The sequence below is a fragment of the Doryrhamphus excisus genome, linkage group LG5 (assembly GCF_037039965.1).
Source record: "Doryrhamphus excisus strain RoL-2023G ecotype Guam linkage group LG5, RoL_Dexc_Guam_v1.1, whole genome shotgun sequence".
Taxonomy (NCBI): Eukaryota; Metazoa; Chordata; class Actinopteri; order Syngnathiformes; family Syngnathidae; genus Doryrhamphus; species Doryrhamphus excisus.
The window spans coordinates 3320015-3337134 of NC_136361.1; the positions used below are offsets into that span (position 1 = coordinate 3320015).

At 37.9% G+C, this 17120-nt stretch overlaps 3 protein-coding genes across 7 annotated transcripts in view; 2 read left to right on the top strand and 1 right to left on the bottom strand.

Moving 5' to 3' along the window:
* The window catches only part of myripb (myosin VIIA and Rab interacting protein b), a 96136-nt gene extending 95629 nt beyond the window's left edge, over nucleotides 1–507 (top strand). For all 3 annotated transcript variants that reach the window (XM_058059354.2, XM_058059357.2, XM_058059358.2), the window contains one exon: nucleotides 267–507. In XM_058059354.2, the coding sequence (XP_057915337.2) occupies nucleotides 267–310 (44 nt within the window). In that variant the 3' untranslated portion in view covers nucleotides 311–507. The remainder of the gene's footprint in view (nucleotides 1–266) is intronic.
* Nucleotides 508–2420: 1913 nt separating this feature from the next.
* Nucleotides 2421–5050, bottom strand: prlh2 (prolactin releasing hormone 2). Its single transcript, XM_058059366.2, has 3 exons — nucleotides 4966–5050; nucleotides 3704–3900; nucleotides 2421–2786 (listed from the first exon to the last, which is right to left on the bottom strand). Exons 2-3 carry the CDS (start codon nucleotides 3876–3878, stop codon nucleotides 2596–2598), a joined length of 366 nt encoding a protein of 121 aa, XP_057915349.2. The 5' UTR covers nucleotides 3879–3900; nucleotides 4966–5050; the 3' UTR covers nucleotides 2421–2595.
* Nucleotides 5051–8507: 3457 nt separating this feature from the next.
* On the top strand, nucleotides 8508–16764 carry shrprbck1r (sharpin and rbck1 related). 3 transcript variants are annotated; one of them, XM_058060635.2, is made up of 14 exons: nucleotides 8508–9163; nucleotides 9694–9868; nucleotides 10009–10077; nucleotides 10316–10457; nucleotides 11069–11159; nucleotides 11228–11543; nucleotides 11615–11703; nucleotides 11773–11943; nucleotides 12489–12649; nucleotides 13899–14010; nucleotides 14104–14283; nucleotides 14347–14445; nucleotides 14513–14656; nucleotides 15900–16764. In XM_058060635.2, exons 1-14 carry the CDS (start codon nucleotides 8885–8887, stop codon nucleotides 15978–15980), a joined length of 2109 nt encoding a protein of 702 aa, XP_057916618.2. In that variant the 5' UTR covers nucleotides 8508–8884; the 3' UTR covers nucleotides 15981–16764. The 3 variants fall into 3 exon arrangements, with proteins under 3 accessions (XP_057916618.2, XP_057916619.2, XP_057916620.2); XM_058060636.2 differs by having other exon boundaries at nucleotides 10012–10077; XM_058060637.2 differs by having other exon boundaries at nucleotides 8510–8755.
* Nucleotides 16765–17120: the final 356 nt, after the last annotated feature.

Consider the following 17120-nt stretch of genomic DNA (forward strand, 5'->3'; position numbering starts at 1 on the left):
AATAATTTTTTTTGAATTTTTATTTTAGTATTTAGTTAATCATAAATGTGATTGACATTTTGCTTGTACTCTGATTATATTTTAAAGCATTTTAATATTTTATTACATATTTTTATTTATTAATTTTACTTTAACCTAATTAACATAATAACTTTAAATTAATTAATTAACTTTATTTAGGTTTATTTGAAAATTGTTGTTTTGATGCTGAATGGAAATGGTGGACATTATTTATTATAATTTCATTTTGCATCTCTGCATTTCAGATAAAATGGAGCCAGAGCAGCCGGTGGAAGTCTTTCGGCCATAGAGGACCCCCCCCCCCCCACCTTCCCCCCAGGAGCAGCAGCACAAAGTCCCTCAGGGCCACCGCACCACCAGAGCCCCACGGACAGCTCTCTCATCCAGTGCCTTGACCCAGCGTCCGCCTCCACCGAGCAGGAGCCTCCACCTGCCCTGCTGCTGCCCCAGCAAGCACTCCGCCCGCCCTCCACCCTCCACCCTCCACCCTCCGCCCTCCGCCGCTGACGTCACCCCCACCGCAGAGATGAGTGGACAGTCTGCCTTAAAACTTCTCCACAGGAATCCGTGTACAACTTTACGTTTCTACCGTCGTTCGTGAAGGCGTCCGCGCTACGTCACCTCGCTTGTGTACTGTTTCGCTAATTCATCAATGATTGTCCGTTTGCACGTGCGACATTCCTGGCATTCCTCAAGCCAAGGTTCGTTACCATGGAGGCCCCTTTCGGCCATGGCAGAAGATTAATATCCCAAAGGTAAGTGATAAATTATGACATAAATAGTCCCAATTATGATAAAAAGTCATTATGTGGTAAAGAGACACAATTATGACATAAAAGTTGAATTATGAGATAAAAGGCAAAATTATGAAAAAAAGTTAAAATTAAGAGAAGTCACAATTTTTAGAGTAAAGTCATAATTATGATAGAAATTTTGAATTATGAAATAGTCACAGATATGATATAGAAAAATCATAATTGCGTCATAAAAGGGCAAAAAATATGAGAAAAAGGCCATACTTATAGTAGAAAATTCTAATTATGAAGTCATAATTATTGCAACATTATTGGTAAAATGTCATAATTACAATAAAACAATTATGATATAAAAAAACTCATAATTCTGAGCTAGGAAAGTCATAATTATGAGGGGAAAGTCCATCCTCCACCGGTGTCTCCAGGACCCTTGAATATAGAAACACATATATTAAAATATATATAACATATACATATATGTGAGTGTGAATGGTTGTTTGTCTATATGTGCCCTGTGATTGGCTGGCCACCAGTCCAGGGTGTACCCCGCCTCTCGCCACAAGAAGACAGCTGGGATAGGCTCCAGCACCCCCCATGAGGAAAATGAATGAACATTATTAGAGTCCTCCAGACATGAAATAGCACCCCTATAGTCACATTTACACTCCTGTTACCCAAAAATAGTAGCCATAATAAGATATTTAAGACATAAATATGATTTGAACTTTAAGAGGGGCGGCACGGTGGTCGAGTGGTTAGTGCGCAGACCTCACAGCTCGATTCCACCCTCGGCCACGTCTGTGTGGAGTTTGCATGTTCTCCCCGTGCATGCGTGGGTTTTCTGCGAGTTTCCTCCCACATTCCAAAAACATGCTAGGCTAATTAGCGACTCCAAATTGTCCATAGGTATGAATGTGAGTGTGAATGGTTGTTTGTCTATATGTGCCCTGTGATTGGCTGGCTGGCGACCAGTCCAGGGTAGAAAATGAATGAATTTCAAATTCTCTTCTTTGTGGCCTTTTTTTTTTTTTTTTTTTTTTTTGCGGTAAAGATCATTTTACCCTCATCCTTGTCTTGCAGCAACTGAGTTTCTTACAATCGATTTATTTTTCTACTTCCGGAGCATTTTTTTTTTTTTAAATACACATTGAGAAGCTTTATTTTCACTTCAACCGTAGAGGCGGCTGCGACGATGGCGAAATTTCTTCCCTTTCCATCCACGAGTGCCGGGTCCGTTTCCTGACTGGGTGGCGCTATCGATGAGCCTGCGTGCGCTTGCTTTCTATTCCCGATACTTCCATTCCACGTGTTTTTGGAGCATTTGTCAATCTCGGGCGGTGTTGATGTATTTAAAAAAAAATAATAATAATAATAATTAAAAAAAAAGCATGTTTTTGTTTTGAACGGGAATGATGTACAGACGGCCAAGCACAGCTACAAGGGTCCAATCCTAATCATCAGTGTCCTGTATTTTTGTATGTGAGAATATGTTCATATATGTATATGTATGGAAAAAAAGATGGATATCGTTTTATGGCTGGTCTTTTCAATGTAGTAACACTGGATTTCCACGGGAGTCCCGTTTTAAAAGTGCCACATTCACTTTATGTGCTGTTTGTTGCAGTCCATAAGACATGTTGGGGAAAATATTAACATGCAAAAAAATTAAAAAAAAAAAAAAAAAAAATTCTCCGTGCACTCGGAGAAAGATGTATTACAAAGGAAAAATAAAATTTGCAGCCAATTATAGTGTCATCATGTTTATTAATCAATATAAACCCCATTTTTCTATATACATGAATCCATTCTGTTCAAGTTGTCATGGTAACCAGTCTCCATCTTCCCCACGCAGCACCGTGTCCAAGTTGTCCTTGTTCCGCAGGCTGCTGAGGAGCAGCTCCAGCGTCCTGACCACGGGTCGCATCCCCGCTGAGTCGCTGTGCCGCTTCCCGAAGCGCCCGATGGGTCTCACGCCGCGCCCCACGTACCAGAAGGGGTCGATCTCCGGACCTGCGGGGCAAGAATATGCCTGGTATGTTTGGAGTCTTGAGTTTACAGGAGGATTCTTGATGCTTGAGTAGGCTCCAGCCTACGACGGGTATAAAATCAATGGAGGTATTTGACTAGAAATCCATGGTGCACTCACATATTCCAATCCAACTTTATTTATAAATGAGAGCTGAAACACAATATAGTAATTTAAATGAGTCATTGCCACAGAACACATTTTTTTAGCATATTTTAAAGTTATAGGCTCATTTATTTTTACGGATTTTATATTTATTTTATTTAATTAATTTAGTAATTTTATTAGTTTTAAGTGAATGCATTTATTTAATTTTGTTTAATATAATTTCATGTATTTTATTTAAATTAATTACTTAATTCATTTAAATTCATTTATTTTGGTCTTCATTCAATCATATAATTAAAAGAAATTTAAATGTATTAAATTAAATGAGTATTAAATTATTGTACTAAAATGTAATTGTATTAAATTAAATTAAAATATTTAAGTATATTATTAAAATTAAATTAAAATTGTTGTAAAATTTGTAATTAATTTTTAATTAATTTTTAAACATGTATTTAAAAAATAATATTATATATATTTAAAATAACATTATAAATGTAATTGAAATAAAAAATGTTAATTGAATTTATTTTAAAAAACTTTGCCTATAGCTAAAGCTAATGTTTTACTACATTATTACCTAATATTGTGAGTGTATTTTTCTACAAAACACTAAAATATTAGATTTAGACACTAAAATTGTATACAATTAAGTTTCCATGTTATTCCTTTAATGATGATGAAACACAGGTGTTATCACACCATATCAGGCATTATAGATAAATATAATATATACTTATTTATATATAAATATATATATAAAGGACCTGGCCGCCATGCGACCAAAGCTTACTTCTGTTGTCCACGTTGTGAACAATGTGGAAGTCGTGCTCCACCGTGGTGCTGTGGCCGCTGCTGAGGCTGCAGGAGGAGAAGAGGAGCAGCAGGAGGAAGAGGAGGAGAGCCAGGGAAGCCGGCGGCCCGCCTCCCGCCCGGACATCCGCAACCTCTCTCCTGCAGGGCAACATGCTGAGGAGTCGCTCAAAGGCACTGCAAGGATGCAATCCGGATGCAGACGCTTAGCACCATCAGGTAGTATTACTACAGGCGAGATGCTACGGTAGTACTAGTCGACAGGACGGCATACAGTATTTGCTCAGATTGCAGTACAGTGTCATTTACTGCATGTGAAATCAATCTAGAGTCTTAACAGCTATAAAATAATATTGTTTATTGTTCCGTTTGTCGAATAATACCTACTCATTTAAAAAAAACATGTTATATTTCAAAGATTTTAATTACTAATTTTTTTATACAAAGTAAAAAAAAACAAAGTAATTAAAATAGATTTAATTGTAATATTCTTAGAATATTTAATCATTTTAAAAACATTTGGATAAAATTTCTTTAATTAAAATGTATTTAATAAAATGATATATTTTTATGTCGGATGACATTTTATAATAACTTAGAATATTTAATCATTTTAAAAACATTTGGATACAATTTCTTTAAAATTTATTTAATAAATTAATTTTATTAAATTAATAAATTTTTATTAATTTATTAATTTTAATAAAATATTTTTTTATGCTGGATGACATTTTATAATTTAAAAAATGTAGATAATTTCAGAATCAAATAAAATAAATATTTTATATTTTTATATATAATAAAAATATTAAACAAAATGTTTTAATATTTTAAGATTTTTAATACAATGTAATTAAAAAAAAATACACAAAGAAAAGAAAATATTTTCATGTAATTGGACCATTTTAAGAATTTTACCTACTCATCATATTTGTAACTTAAAAGTGAATTTATTTTTAAATGAACATATGTTTATAAAATATTGTTTGTATAATTGAATAAAAATACAAAAATAAAATAACATTTTTGCATTTAATTGCAGCATTCTTAGAATAATACTGACTGATACTTATTTTTTTTTAATTCATAGAAATTTTTAATATATATTTTACACAGTTTACTTTAAAAAAAACATGCCTTTGACATTGTTCTCAAGAAATCCTATTGCTGAATGATTATTACGAAATACAAATAACGTGACAATAATATGCTCCCATGATAAAAACAAGTCCAAAAACTCACCCTGAACTTTGGTAAGAGGCTGAGGTCAGCTGGCCGAGGTCCGTCGTTGTTATTGCTGAGCAGGTGGGATGCACCTTATATAGATCTGCCCTGCTCATGTGCTTGTGAGATGATGAATCAACACATACACACACATACACACACACACACACACAGGGTGGACGCATCACCACCTCCCCCTTCTCTTCCCACTCCTGGTAACCCTTTTGCAAATGTGCCTTTGGACGTGTCCTGCTGTCCGTCACGCAGCAGAGGCGTCCATCAGCGAGTTCATGACGTGAAGACAACTTTAAATTAGTCAACACGGGGACCCCCCCCCCGGCATCTCAAGTAGTCCACACCTCCGTCACACGCTGACCCACAACTGTGGTGGGCGTTTTTTTTCATGGACCTTTTCATCAATCTTTTAGACTGCCAGGGGCAAGGCGGGACAAGGAAAGGAAAGAGAAAAGAAAATAAGTCTTTAATGACCGGAGAGTTTACTAAAAGGCCATATTCTGGCCCTCTAGACATGACATAACACCCCTATAGTCACCTCTCCACTCATATTAATAATAATGCATTTTAATAATCAATATACAGCCTCCTAAGAACGGGTTTTTTTTAATTATTAGAGCTCTGTAGACATGACATAACACCCCTATAGTCACCTCTCCACTCATATTAATAATAATGCATTTTAATAATCAAAATACAGCCTCCTAAGAACAGGTTTTTTAAAATTATTAGAGCTCTCTAGACATGACATAACACCCCTATGGTCATCTTTACACTCATATTAATAATAATGTATTTTAATTATCAGAATACAGCCTCCTAAGAATGTGTTTTAACATTATTAGAGCTCTGTAGACATGAAGTAGCACCCCTATAGTCATCTTTACACTCATATTAATAATAATGCATTTTAATAATCGGCATACAGCCTCCTAAGAATGTGTTTTAACATTATTAGAGCTCTCTAGACATCAAGTAACACCCCTATAGTCATCTTTACACTCATATTAATAATAATGCATTTTAATAATCGGCATACAGCCTCCTAAGAATGTGTTTTAACATTATTAGAGCTCTCTAGACATGACATAACACCCCTATAGTCACCTCTCCACTCATATTAATAATAATGCATTTTAATAATCGAAATACAGCCTCCTAAGAACGTGTTTTAACATTATTAGAGCTCTCTAGACATCAAGTAACACCCCTATAGTCATCTTTACACTCATATTAATAATAATGCATTTTAATAATCGTAATAGAACCTCCTAAGAATGTGTTTTAACATTATTAGAACTCTGTAGACATGAAATAACACCCCTATAGTCACCTTTACACTCATATTAATAATAATGCATTTTAATAATCGTAATAGAACCTCCTAAGAATGTGTTTTAACATTATTAGAGCTCTCTAGACATCAAGTAACACCCCTATAGTCATCTTTACACTCATATTAATAATAATGCATTTTAATAATCGTAATAGAACCTCCTAAGAATGTGTTTTAACATTATTAGAACTCTGTAGACATGAAATAACACCCCTATAGTCACCTTTACACTCATATTAATAATAATGCATTTTAATAATCGTAATAGAACCTCCTAAGAATGTGTTTTAACATTATTAGAGCTTTGTAGACATGAAGTAACACCCCTATAGTCATCTTTACATTCATATTAATAATAATGCATTTTAATAATCGAAATACAGCCTCCTAAGAATGTGTTTTAACATTATTAGAGCTCTGTAGACATGAAATAACACCCCTATAGTCATTATTAGAGCTCTCTAGACATGGCATAACACCCCTATAGTAATCTTTACACTCATATTAATAGTAATGTATTTTAATAATCAAAATACAGCCTCCTAAGAATGTGTTTTAACATTATTAGAGCTCTGTAGACATGACATAACACCCCTATAGTCACCTCTCCACTCATATTAATAATAATGCATTTTAATAATCAATATACAGCCTCCTAAGAACGTGTTTTAACATTATTAGAGCTCTTTAGACATGAAGTAACACCCCTATAATCATCTTTACTCTCATATTAATAGTAATGTATTTTAATAATCAAAATACAGCCGCCTAAGAATGTGTTTTAACATTATTAGAGCTCTGTAGACATGACATAACACCCCTATAGTCACCTCTCCACTCATATTAATAATAATGCATTTTAATAATCAATATACAGCCTCCTAAGAACGTGTTTTAACATTATTAGAGCTCTTTAGACATGAAGTAACACCCCTATAATCATCTTTACTCTCATATTATCCAATATAGTCGACAACATCACTTGTGCTCTTATGTGTTCTGGTGATAGGGTAGCTGAGGTAGCTGAGGTCACCGTGGCAATAGTAGTCCATGTTGTGAGATGATGTCTGGTGCTTGTGTGTCTCACCTAACATTACAGTGACATTATTGACACCTAGTGGCCAGTGGTAGAATACAACATATCATTACAATGAGGCAAAAATGTGCTGATTTTTGAGTATTTTACCAAGACATTGTGACAGTGAAGCTCTCCACAATGGCCGAACTGTACAATGCGTATTTAAGCGTAGTTATGGCGTCGATATCGTGCCATGACACTTCCTGTGTGATTCGCCCCCTCGACAAACAATGCTGTCCATCCTAACACCTGATTGAATGACATCACCTAACCTCCATGAATAGCATCACAGATTAGCCCTGGACAAGTCACAGCATGGGATCGCACCATCACCCGGACATCACAGAGACATCTTTTTTTGGACTTATCAACTCCAAAACGGAAATAAATTGTCAACAGAAATGTCATTCTTTTGTCCGCTCGGGCCTTGGCACATCCAGCCATTGAGGAATGGGATATTGATTGGGAAAGAGCAGCTCGGGCGTGTGCGCTCTAACTCATTCCTTGTAGCTGCTACAGTACATTTTGTTAATTGCCTCATAAATTGTGGACTTAAACGACGCGTGGGCTTTGTTAGCCATGTTTGGGTCATCCTCTTAGCTGAGGATTTCCTGAAAAAATGACTTTCACACCTTTTTTTTCTTAATTTCAGTGTGATTCAAAATGCAAAGTTAATGGTCTTAGTGGCTGGAATAGGAATTATGAGTGTGTTTTTGTACTTTGTATTGTATTTTGTATAATTATGTTGTGCAAAATGTATAGTTGTAAGTGGTAATGTTGTTCTATTAATTTAGTTTAATATTAAACTAAATGTGCGTTTTTAATACAAAAAGTACACATTGAAATTTAATTTGGACATTGCTGCCCTCTTGTGGTGAACTTTAGTTAAGTAAACATTTAATGATTTAAAAACCCAGTCATTTTCTACGTAATTTTTAAAAAGACTGGTGAAAAACTGACGTTAAAAGTAACAAAATAATTAAAGTTAATTAATTTAATTTTTTTATTTATTCATATCTCTGTGGTAAGTGTGAAATAAAAATCAACACGAATCAAGCACAGTACTGAATGCATTATGATGTAGTTACATATTCACACCACAGGTGGCAGTGTGTCCCTTCTACCCTGTCCCGCCAGTAAACAAGACGAAGAAGACGAAGGCAGAAGAAGTAGAACGTGACGGTCGGAGTCCATTCCTAACAGGCGCTGCCACTTCTTTCGATTTAATTTTTTTTAGTTTTTAATCTCGACGTCGAGTGGGACAAAAGGATAAATCTGTCTCAAAAGGAGCTGCGACGTATATTTTAAAGAGAAGACGATTTGAAGGCGGAGGAATTGACACTTGACAGCCTACGCACTTGCTTCCTGTTGTCAGTGAGGTAGTGATATGTCTAAAGGAGCTACTATGCTACAAACATAGCAAAATGGGGGACTCTGAACAAGGGGGGACATTTTAAGCGGGACTGCGTTCTCTTCGTGTGTCTTTTCTACATGCGTCCCTTGACGGTATGTCACTGAGTTCGGGCGGTTGGACCGCCGGTCTCGGGGCGGAACAGCGCGCGCCTCCTCAGCCTGTCCGGAATGGAGCACCGCAGCATTCGGAGCTACCGAACTGTCAAACTGTGCTCATGTCGGTTCGGGTGTCGTTGTGCCATTCGGGTATTCGGCCTCTGCGTCTTCCGGGAGCAGGTGGTGAGTCACTTCGCCTCCAGCTCAGTATGGACCCGGGGAAGTCCGGGGAATTCCGTCTCGCGCTCCAAGACTGCAGCGGGAATGGTCGGAGCGTGGTGAGTTCGCGGGCATGCAATCGAGTAGGACTTTTTGTTGTGTTTTGGGGCGAAAACTTGAAAAATGTTTATTGTTGTTCATAAACTCACCATAACTACACTCCAATTGTGTCTTTGATGTCCGTGTAGCCGATTATGTGTAATTTTTTTTCCAGTTCCTTGATTTTGTTTGGGTTTTGAGATTTATAGTATAGTATAGTATATTTATTGTCATTTTTTTAGGGTTTTATTTACAGTTAAAGAGGCTTGTTCCTTTAAATAATCGTCTACTTGTAATGTGAGTCAAATTATGAACTCGCTTGATAAAAGACTGTCTTGTTGACATGCTGGTATCCTGCTTAGGTGTTGTTGAACAAGTATTTTTACATAGTATCGGATTATGATAACAATCATATTTGTCTGTGATGACACTGTGTCATGTAGAAGAGTTTGTCATGCACGATAAAGGTGTGTTTGGGTGTGACTTTCATCAACATAACAGTGACAGCCATGTTGTCATCTTCTCATTCTGTCTATTTCTGTGTTTCCAGATTATTGCAGAGTACGATTTGAGATCGGTGAACTATGAGGTGAAAACACCGAAATGCCACGAGCTGAGTCTGGCGGCGCCTCCGCATGATAGCATCAAGTTTAACTTTCGTTGCGAGCAGGAGGCCCAGCAGTGGGCCACTGTGGTAATGACATCACTGAGAGAAGCACACAAAGGTCAGTCACCGTGGAATACACAAGCACTTACAGCAAACATTTACCAATGAATGCATATAATAAAAAAATGAAAGAATGCAAAAAAAAGAGTTTTCTTAACTAATATTAATTACAGGAAGTTAATTTTGTTTTCTCTTAAGCAGCATGCCCTGAAGATAACAACACAGAGCGTTCCAAGCTTCAGGATACCTCAGCTTTGCAGCAATTAGGTTTGTACCGAACACTTATGTCACATTGGTTACGCTTAATAGATATAGAAAGTAACAGATCACCTTTTTATTCATCTGTCATTCAATCATTCATCCATTGAATCACTATTAGCCCCCCTAGTGGCTGTTTGGAGGTATGGCAACATCCTCCGCATACATTTGGCTGCTTTTTTTTCCTCCTAAGTGGGCCCTTCTGTGTTTTGCGTGTGCACGTGTGCGTGTTCGTATCCATCTGTAGAAGACACGTGCATGGAGCTGACCCGGGCCATCGAGGCCGGCGACATGAAGGCGGCCTCGGCCTTTGCCGTCACGCTTTCTCATCAACACGCTGCGCTGAAGATCCAGCCCGCCGCTCGACAATGTGAAGACACTGAAATCAGGTAGATGCTTCATTTACAGGACTGTGAACATGATATTTTGCGACCATAAGGAAGGAAAATACATTTCTGGGGATCACAATAGATGAAAATATGAGCTTGGAAACCTCATATTACAAATATACAACATAAGGTGGCTAGAAATATTACAATATTGAACAAAGCAAAATATGTTCTCTATCGGTACGTGACAAAAAAAATTATAATTTTATTTTTTTTAAATAAAAAATAATAATTAAAATTAATAAAAGGGACAAAAAATTGTTATTTTATTTTTCACTAATAAAAAAAATAATAAAAATTAACAAAATAAAATAATAAAATAAAACTAAAATAATCAAAAATATTAGTCAAATAAAAAATAAAACTTAAATTATATTAGGAAAGCAGGAAGTGAACAAATGTAACAGTTACTGATTATAAAAGTACCAGATGGAGGGGTAGGATTTAATAAGCTTTGCTTCTTCCTACTCCTTTCGGACATGTGGAACTGTGAACTGATTATGTGATGCATTCAATTGTAATCTGATGCATGTTCAAATGAAATAAAACCATTACCATATGCTGCCATCTTCTAATAATCTAATAATCTGTTGTCGGTCTTGCGTTGACAGATTGACTGTCGTCGTCGAGGATGCTTCGTCGTCGTGTTGCGTCACGATGAAAGTTTCTCCTCTTATGACCGTTGCGGCTCTGAAACAGCAGGTTAGATTCTCATCTTTGTGTTTACTCACCCTGTTCTTGTCACACTTTGACTGTTTTTCTCTCTTCAGATGTTCCTCGAGTACGGCTTCCACCCGTGGGTGCAGCGCTGGGTGATTGGCCAGTGCCTGTGCGCCAACCAGCGCCCCCTGGTGTCATATGGCATCCGCCAGGACGGCGACACGGCCTTTGTTTACATCCTGTCCGCCCGACACGCCCGCCTCACCCACCAAGTTCTCCAGCAGGACCAGGAGAGCGCTCTCCTCCACATCTCCCCTCCTAGTGTGGCTTCCATTTTTCCCGCCACTCCAAACAGCACGCCATCACAACAGCGCAGACCTTATAACACTTTGCCCCCGCGATTGTATGACAACATCAGCAACATTGGTGGGCGGCGTTGCTGATTTTGAGCATGCGGATGCAGATGAAGTCACGTGACTCCATGTATTTTTGCGCAGGGTCACAAAAAGGAGACATCAGACATGCTTCCGATGTGGAATTCTGTCAACTCCATGAAGTACTGAAACCAAACACAACCTCCTCGCAGGTAACGCACTTCTTACATCCAACAACAACAACAACAAAATATAAATGAAAAAGCAAACGTCTCCTTCAGGGTTGGCCGTGCCCGTCTTGCACTTACATAAACAAACCGACGAGGCCCGGCTGCGAGATCTGCGGTACGGACCGGCCTGAGAACTACGTGGTTCCGGGCAGCTACCAGCCAGACGCAGTGGAACTCAGACGGATCCAGCAGGAGAAGGAGGCCATTAGACAGTACCAGCAGGTAAGAAAACACACACACAACACCTTCCTACCACGAACACCAATTTAGCACCCATGTAGGAGTTGTTAAAAACATAGCGTAAACATAGCAGAAACTAGCATAGCGACAAACTCCAGGGCTGAATCTCTTCTCGTCTGTCTCTTTTTTTTTTTTTTTTTTTTTTTTAAAGGAGAAGGGGAGAAGAGAGGAGCTGAGGAGTGCAGGCGCTCAAAACAACTCACTGCTCTTTAACCTGGACCAGGACTACTAAACACATTTTAGCTCATCTTGGATTAGCATTGTGCTGCAGCACAACCTCCGTTATTAGCTCGATATATTTGACATATTTTACAGTTTTATTAATGTGGTGGATTGTCGACTGTGAAGACGTCAATTTATGAACGTGTGAAGCACCACTGTACAAACAGAATTAGCCTTATGTTTGTCTAATTGTACAAAATCAATATGTTAATTAATAAAACTATGTCAACCGAATAACATTGTACCGTATGTGTGCTGCGTTACAACACTGATATCATAGCCAATGAAAACGCTCCTTGTCTCAGGCGAGGGAAGAGGAGCGCCGGGATAATTTTGCCAAGCTGGTAATGATGGACGGCCAGGACCTGGTGCCCAATCCCGAGCCGTTGGACTGCAAGATCTGCTATGTGGAGCTAAAGCCAGGAGAGGGCGCTGTTCTCAGGGAGTGTCTTCACTGCTTCTGCAGGTAAGAGTTCTTTAGTACTGGACTATGTACGATACAATGACTGTAATGAACTGGTTGCCTCAAGCTGGGGGGGGTGGATGTGGGGTTTTTATTCTGGTAGACAAGGAATAATATCAAGTTTCAAATCAAATCAACTTTATTTGTATAGCACTTTTCCTGCGAGGACATGCAACACAAAGTGCTTTGCAGAATTAAAAACAAAAACAATTACAAAGAAAGCCCCTCCTTCCTACCCTCTATACTAGACACACACACACACACACAATCACACAAGGATCAAGGAAACGCCCCCTTTGGTGTGTCTTTAATCGAGAATAATAATAATAATAATATAATATACTATGTTTTCTTGGGATGAGGTTGGATTGATTTTTGTTGGTTTGTTGTGCTTTGGATGTTTTTCATGTTTGAAAATAAAGAACAATAAATTTTCAAAAAGAGTTAAAAGTATAGCTATGCAAAGATGATAATGCCCAATTTTAAGCACATGCCATACAATAAAAAAAATGCAAAAAAATGCTTAATTTAAGCAAAAAAATTGCTTCAATGTGCATGTTTTTGACTTTTAAAATGCATTGATTTTGGTTGGTTTGTTGTGCTTTGGATGTTTTTCATGCTCAAAAATAAAGAATAATAAATAAAAAAAAAAGTTAATAGTATAGCTGTGCAAAGATGATAATGCCCAATTTTAAGCACATGCCATACAATTAAAAAAAATGCTTAATTTAGGCAAAAAAATATTGCTTCAGTGTGCATGTTTTTGACTTTTAAAATGTATTGATTTTGGTTGGTTTGTTGTGCTTTGGATGTTTTTCATGTTCAAAATAATAAGAAAAAAATTGTTAAAAAAGTATGGCTGTGCAAAGATGATAATGCCCAATTTTAAGCACATGTCATACAATTTAAAAAAAATGCTAAAAATGCTTAATTTAGGCAAAAAAAATATTGCTTCAGTGTGCATGTTTTTGACTTTTAAAATGTATTGATTTTGGTTGGTTTGTTGTGCTTTGGATGTTTTTCATGTTCAAAATAATAAGAAAAAAATCGTTTAAAAAAAAAGTATGGCTGTGCAAAGATGATAATGCCCAATTTTAAGCACATGCACCCAGTTTTATGCCTAAAAATGCTTAATTTGGACCAAAAAATTTGCTTCAATGTGCATTTTTTTTACTTTTAAAAGGTCCTATTTACCCAGGAAACATGAATATATTTATTTACAAACCGTTATAGAGTTTGTGTGTTTACCCAGAGAGTGCTTGCGCTCCGTCATCATGCTGAGTGAGGAGCCCGAAGTCTCCTGCCCTTACAGAGACGACACATACGCTTGCACACGCTCCTTGCAGGAGAGGGAGATCAGAGCTGTGAGTAACACGCGACAACTAAACACATCACATAAATGGTCGCCAACGGGTCTCTAATCTTCTGCATTTCTTTCCCTATTCTCTCTTCGGAAGCTGGTTCCTCCACAGGAATACGAACGCTGGCTGCAGAGAAGTTTATCTGTGGCCGAGTCTCGATGTGAGGGCAGCTACCACTGCGCCACCGTGGACTGCCCTGGCTGGTGCGTGTACGAGGACACCGTCAACGTGTACCAGTGTCCCGTCTGCCAGAAGAACAACTGTCTCATTTGCAAGGTACTTATAACACGCCATTATTCATCACAGCATTAGCATCCGATCCAATATGGCCGTTCTCAGGCGATCCACGAAGGGATGAACTGCAAGCAATATCAAGATGACCTCGCAGCCCGTGCCATCAACGACTCGGCCGCACGAAGGACAACACAACTACTTCAGGTACGCCCAGTATATCCATGTAATACTCAGGTGCATGTAATACAATTTTTACTACTACACCAAAAAGACTCTCGTTGCATCCGGGGAAGCGATGCACTGCCCCCAATGTGGCATCATTGTGCAAAAGCGGGACGGATGCGACTGGCTGCGCTGTACTGTCTGTCACACGGAAATCTGCTGGGTCACCAGAGGTCCCCGCTGGGGGCCAAAGGTAGGTTTTGTGGTATCTGTATATCTTATATGGCTAATAAATATCTTATTATGGCTACTATTTTTGGGTAATAGGAGTGTAAATGTGACTATAGGGGTGCTATTTCATGTCTGGAGGACTCTAATAATGTTAATTCATTAATTCATTTTCTTCTGCTTATCTTGACGAGGGTCGTGGGCGGTGCTGGAGCCTATCCCAGCTGTCTTCTTGGGGCGAGAGGCGGGGTACACGCTGGACTGGTGGCCAGCCAATCACAGGGCACATATAGACAAACAACCATTCACACTCACATTCATACCTATGGACAATTTGGAGTCGCTGATTAGCCTAGCATGTTTTTGGAATGCGGGAGGAAACCCGGAGAAAACCCACGCATGCACGGGGAGAACATGCAAACTCCACACAGAGATGGCCGAGGGTGGAATCGAACCCTGGTCCTCCTAGCTGTGAGGTCTGCGCACAAACCACTTGTCCATCGCGTCGCCCTAAGTTCAAACCATATTTATGTCTTAAATATCTTATTATGGCTACTATTTTCGGGTAATAGGAGTGTAAATGTGACTATAGGGGTACTATTTCATGTCTGGAGGACTCTAATAATGTTCATTCATTCATTTTCTTCCGCTTATCCTCATGGGGGGCGCTGGTGCCTACCCCAGCTGTCTTCTTGGGACAAGAGGCGGGGTACACCCTGGACTGGTGGCCAGCCAATCACAGGGCACATATAGACAAACAACCATTCACACTCACATTCATACCTATGAACAATTTGGAGTCGCTAATTAGCCTAGCATGTTTTTGGAATGCGGGAAGAAACCCAGAGAAAACCCACGCATGTACGGGGAGAACATGCAAACTCCACACAGAGATGGCCGATTGTGGAATCGAGCTGTGAGGTCTGCGCACTAACCACTCGACCACCGTGCCGCCCTGCTTTAAGTTCAAATCATATTTATGTCTTAAATATCTTATTATGGCTACTATTTTTGGGTTACAGGAGTGTAAATGTGACTATAGGGGTGCTATTTCATGTCTGGAGGACTCTAATAATGTTCATTCATTTTCCTCATGGGGGGTGCTGGAGCCTATCCCAGCTGTCTTCTTGGGGCGAGAGGCGGGGTACACCCTGGACTGGTCGCCAGTCAATCACAGGGCACATATAGACAAACAACCATTCACACTCACATATATGTATATGTTATTATATATTTTTATATTTAATATATGTGTTTCTATATTAAAGGGTCCTGGAGACACCAGTGGAGGATGTCGCTGCAATGTGAACCTTCAAAAATGCCATCCGAAATGTCAAAATTGTCACTAAGATACTCTGAAATGTGTCCACATTAATAAACAAATGGCCTTGGAACTAAATATTAAACATAAGTATAAATAAGTATTAAAGCGTGCACAAAGAATAGCCAAAAACAGACTGAAACATTGGAATGACTTCATTGGTTGCATGCAGTGCCTTGGAAAAATGACTTGCTATGCAAATGTAGCCCTGTGGATGTTGATGTTATACCGTAGCAGGATGCAATACATTAATACTTTACCAAAGTGGCCTTTTTACATGTGAACAAAAACTGAACCAGGGTCTTTATTTATCCTTACTTAGGCTCGTGCAATGTTGTTAGGTTTTTTTTTCCATAGATAAAAAGAGAAAGCCTTATTTATATGCTATATATTTTTGTATGCATGGGTGCTTTGGAATGGAAATGAAGCGGATGACGTTGATTGATTACATAACTTACCGCCATGTATTGATTACTGGTCAAAGATCTTGGGAAACGTTACTGTATGTTGTGTAAGCTAATAATAATAACAATAACCCCTTGCAAATGTATGTATAAGGTGATTTTGAATTTTTTTCATTTATCCACTAACATTTTGAATGCATGGTTTTGACGTGTAATGATGTTAACGTTGGGTACTGTCAAGAAATGCACTAAAGGTTAAAAAAAAAAAACTAGGTTCTCCCTTAAAAACTCAACTATCCTGCAATGATAAGCCATAAAAAAATAAAGTGTCTTAATGTGTATTCAAATGTCATCGATGTGTATTGTATTGATGTGCCTTAATGCTCATTAAACAACCTTCAAACTGGATCACGTTTATTATTGTAAGTATATTTATTATTATTTATTATTGCACGCTGTGTTAACTGGAACAGCAGCATGCCTATGCCAGATTGCTAGAGTTCGGCCTTCAATAGCATCATCCCGGACATTTTAAACACAAAATTGGACACACCCCTCCCCCTCTGCATTGTAAGACTCACCACAATAAAATGTTGTAAAAAAAAAAACAAACTATTATTTTTATTATTTAATTTAATTATTTATTTGTTATAATTAATTAATTATTCATTAATAAATTACAATTAAATATTTCAAATATACATTAATTATTAAAAAATAATGACAAATAATTATAATTTATTATTTATTTAATTATTATTTTT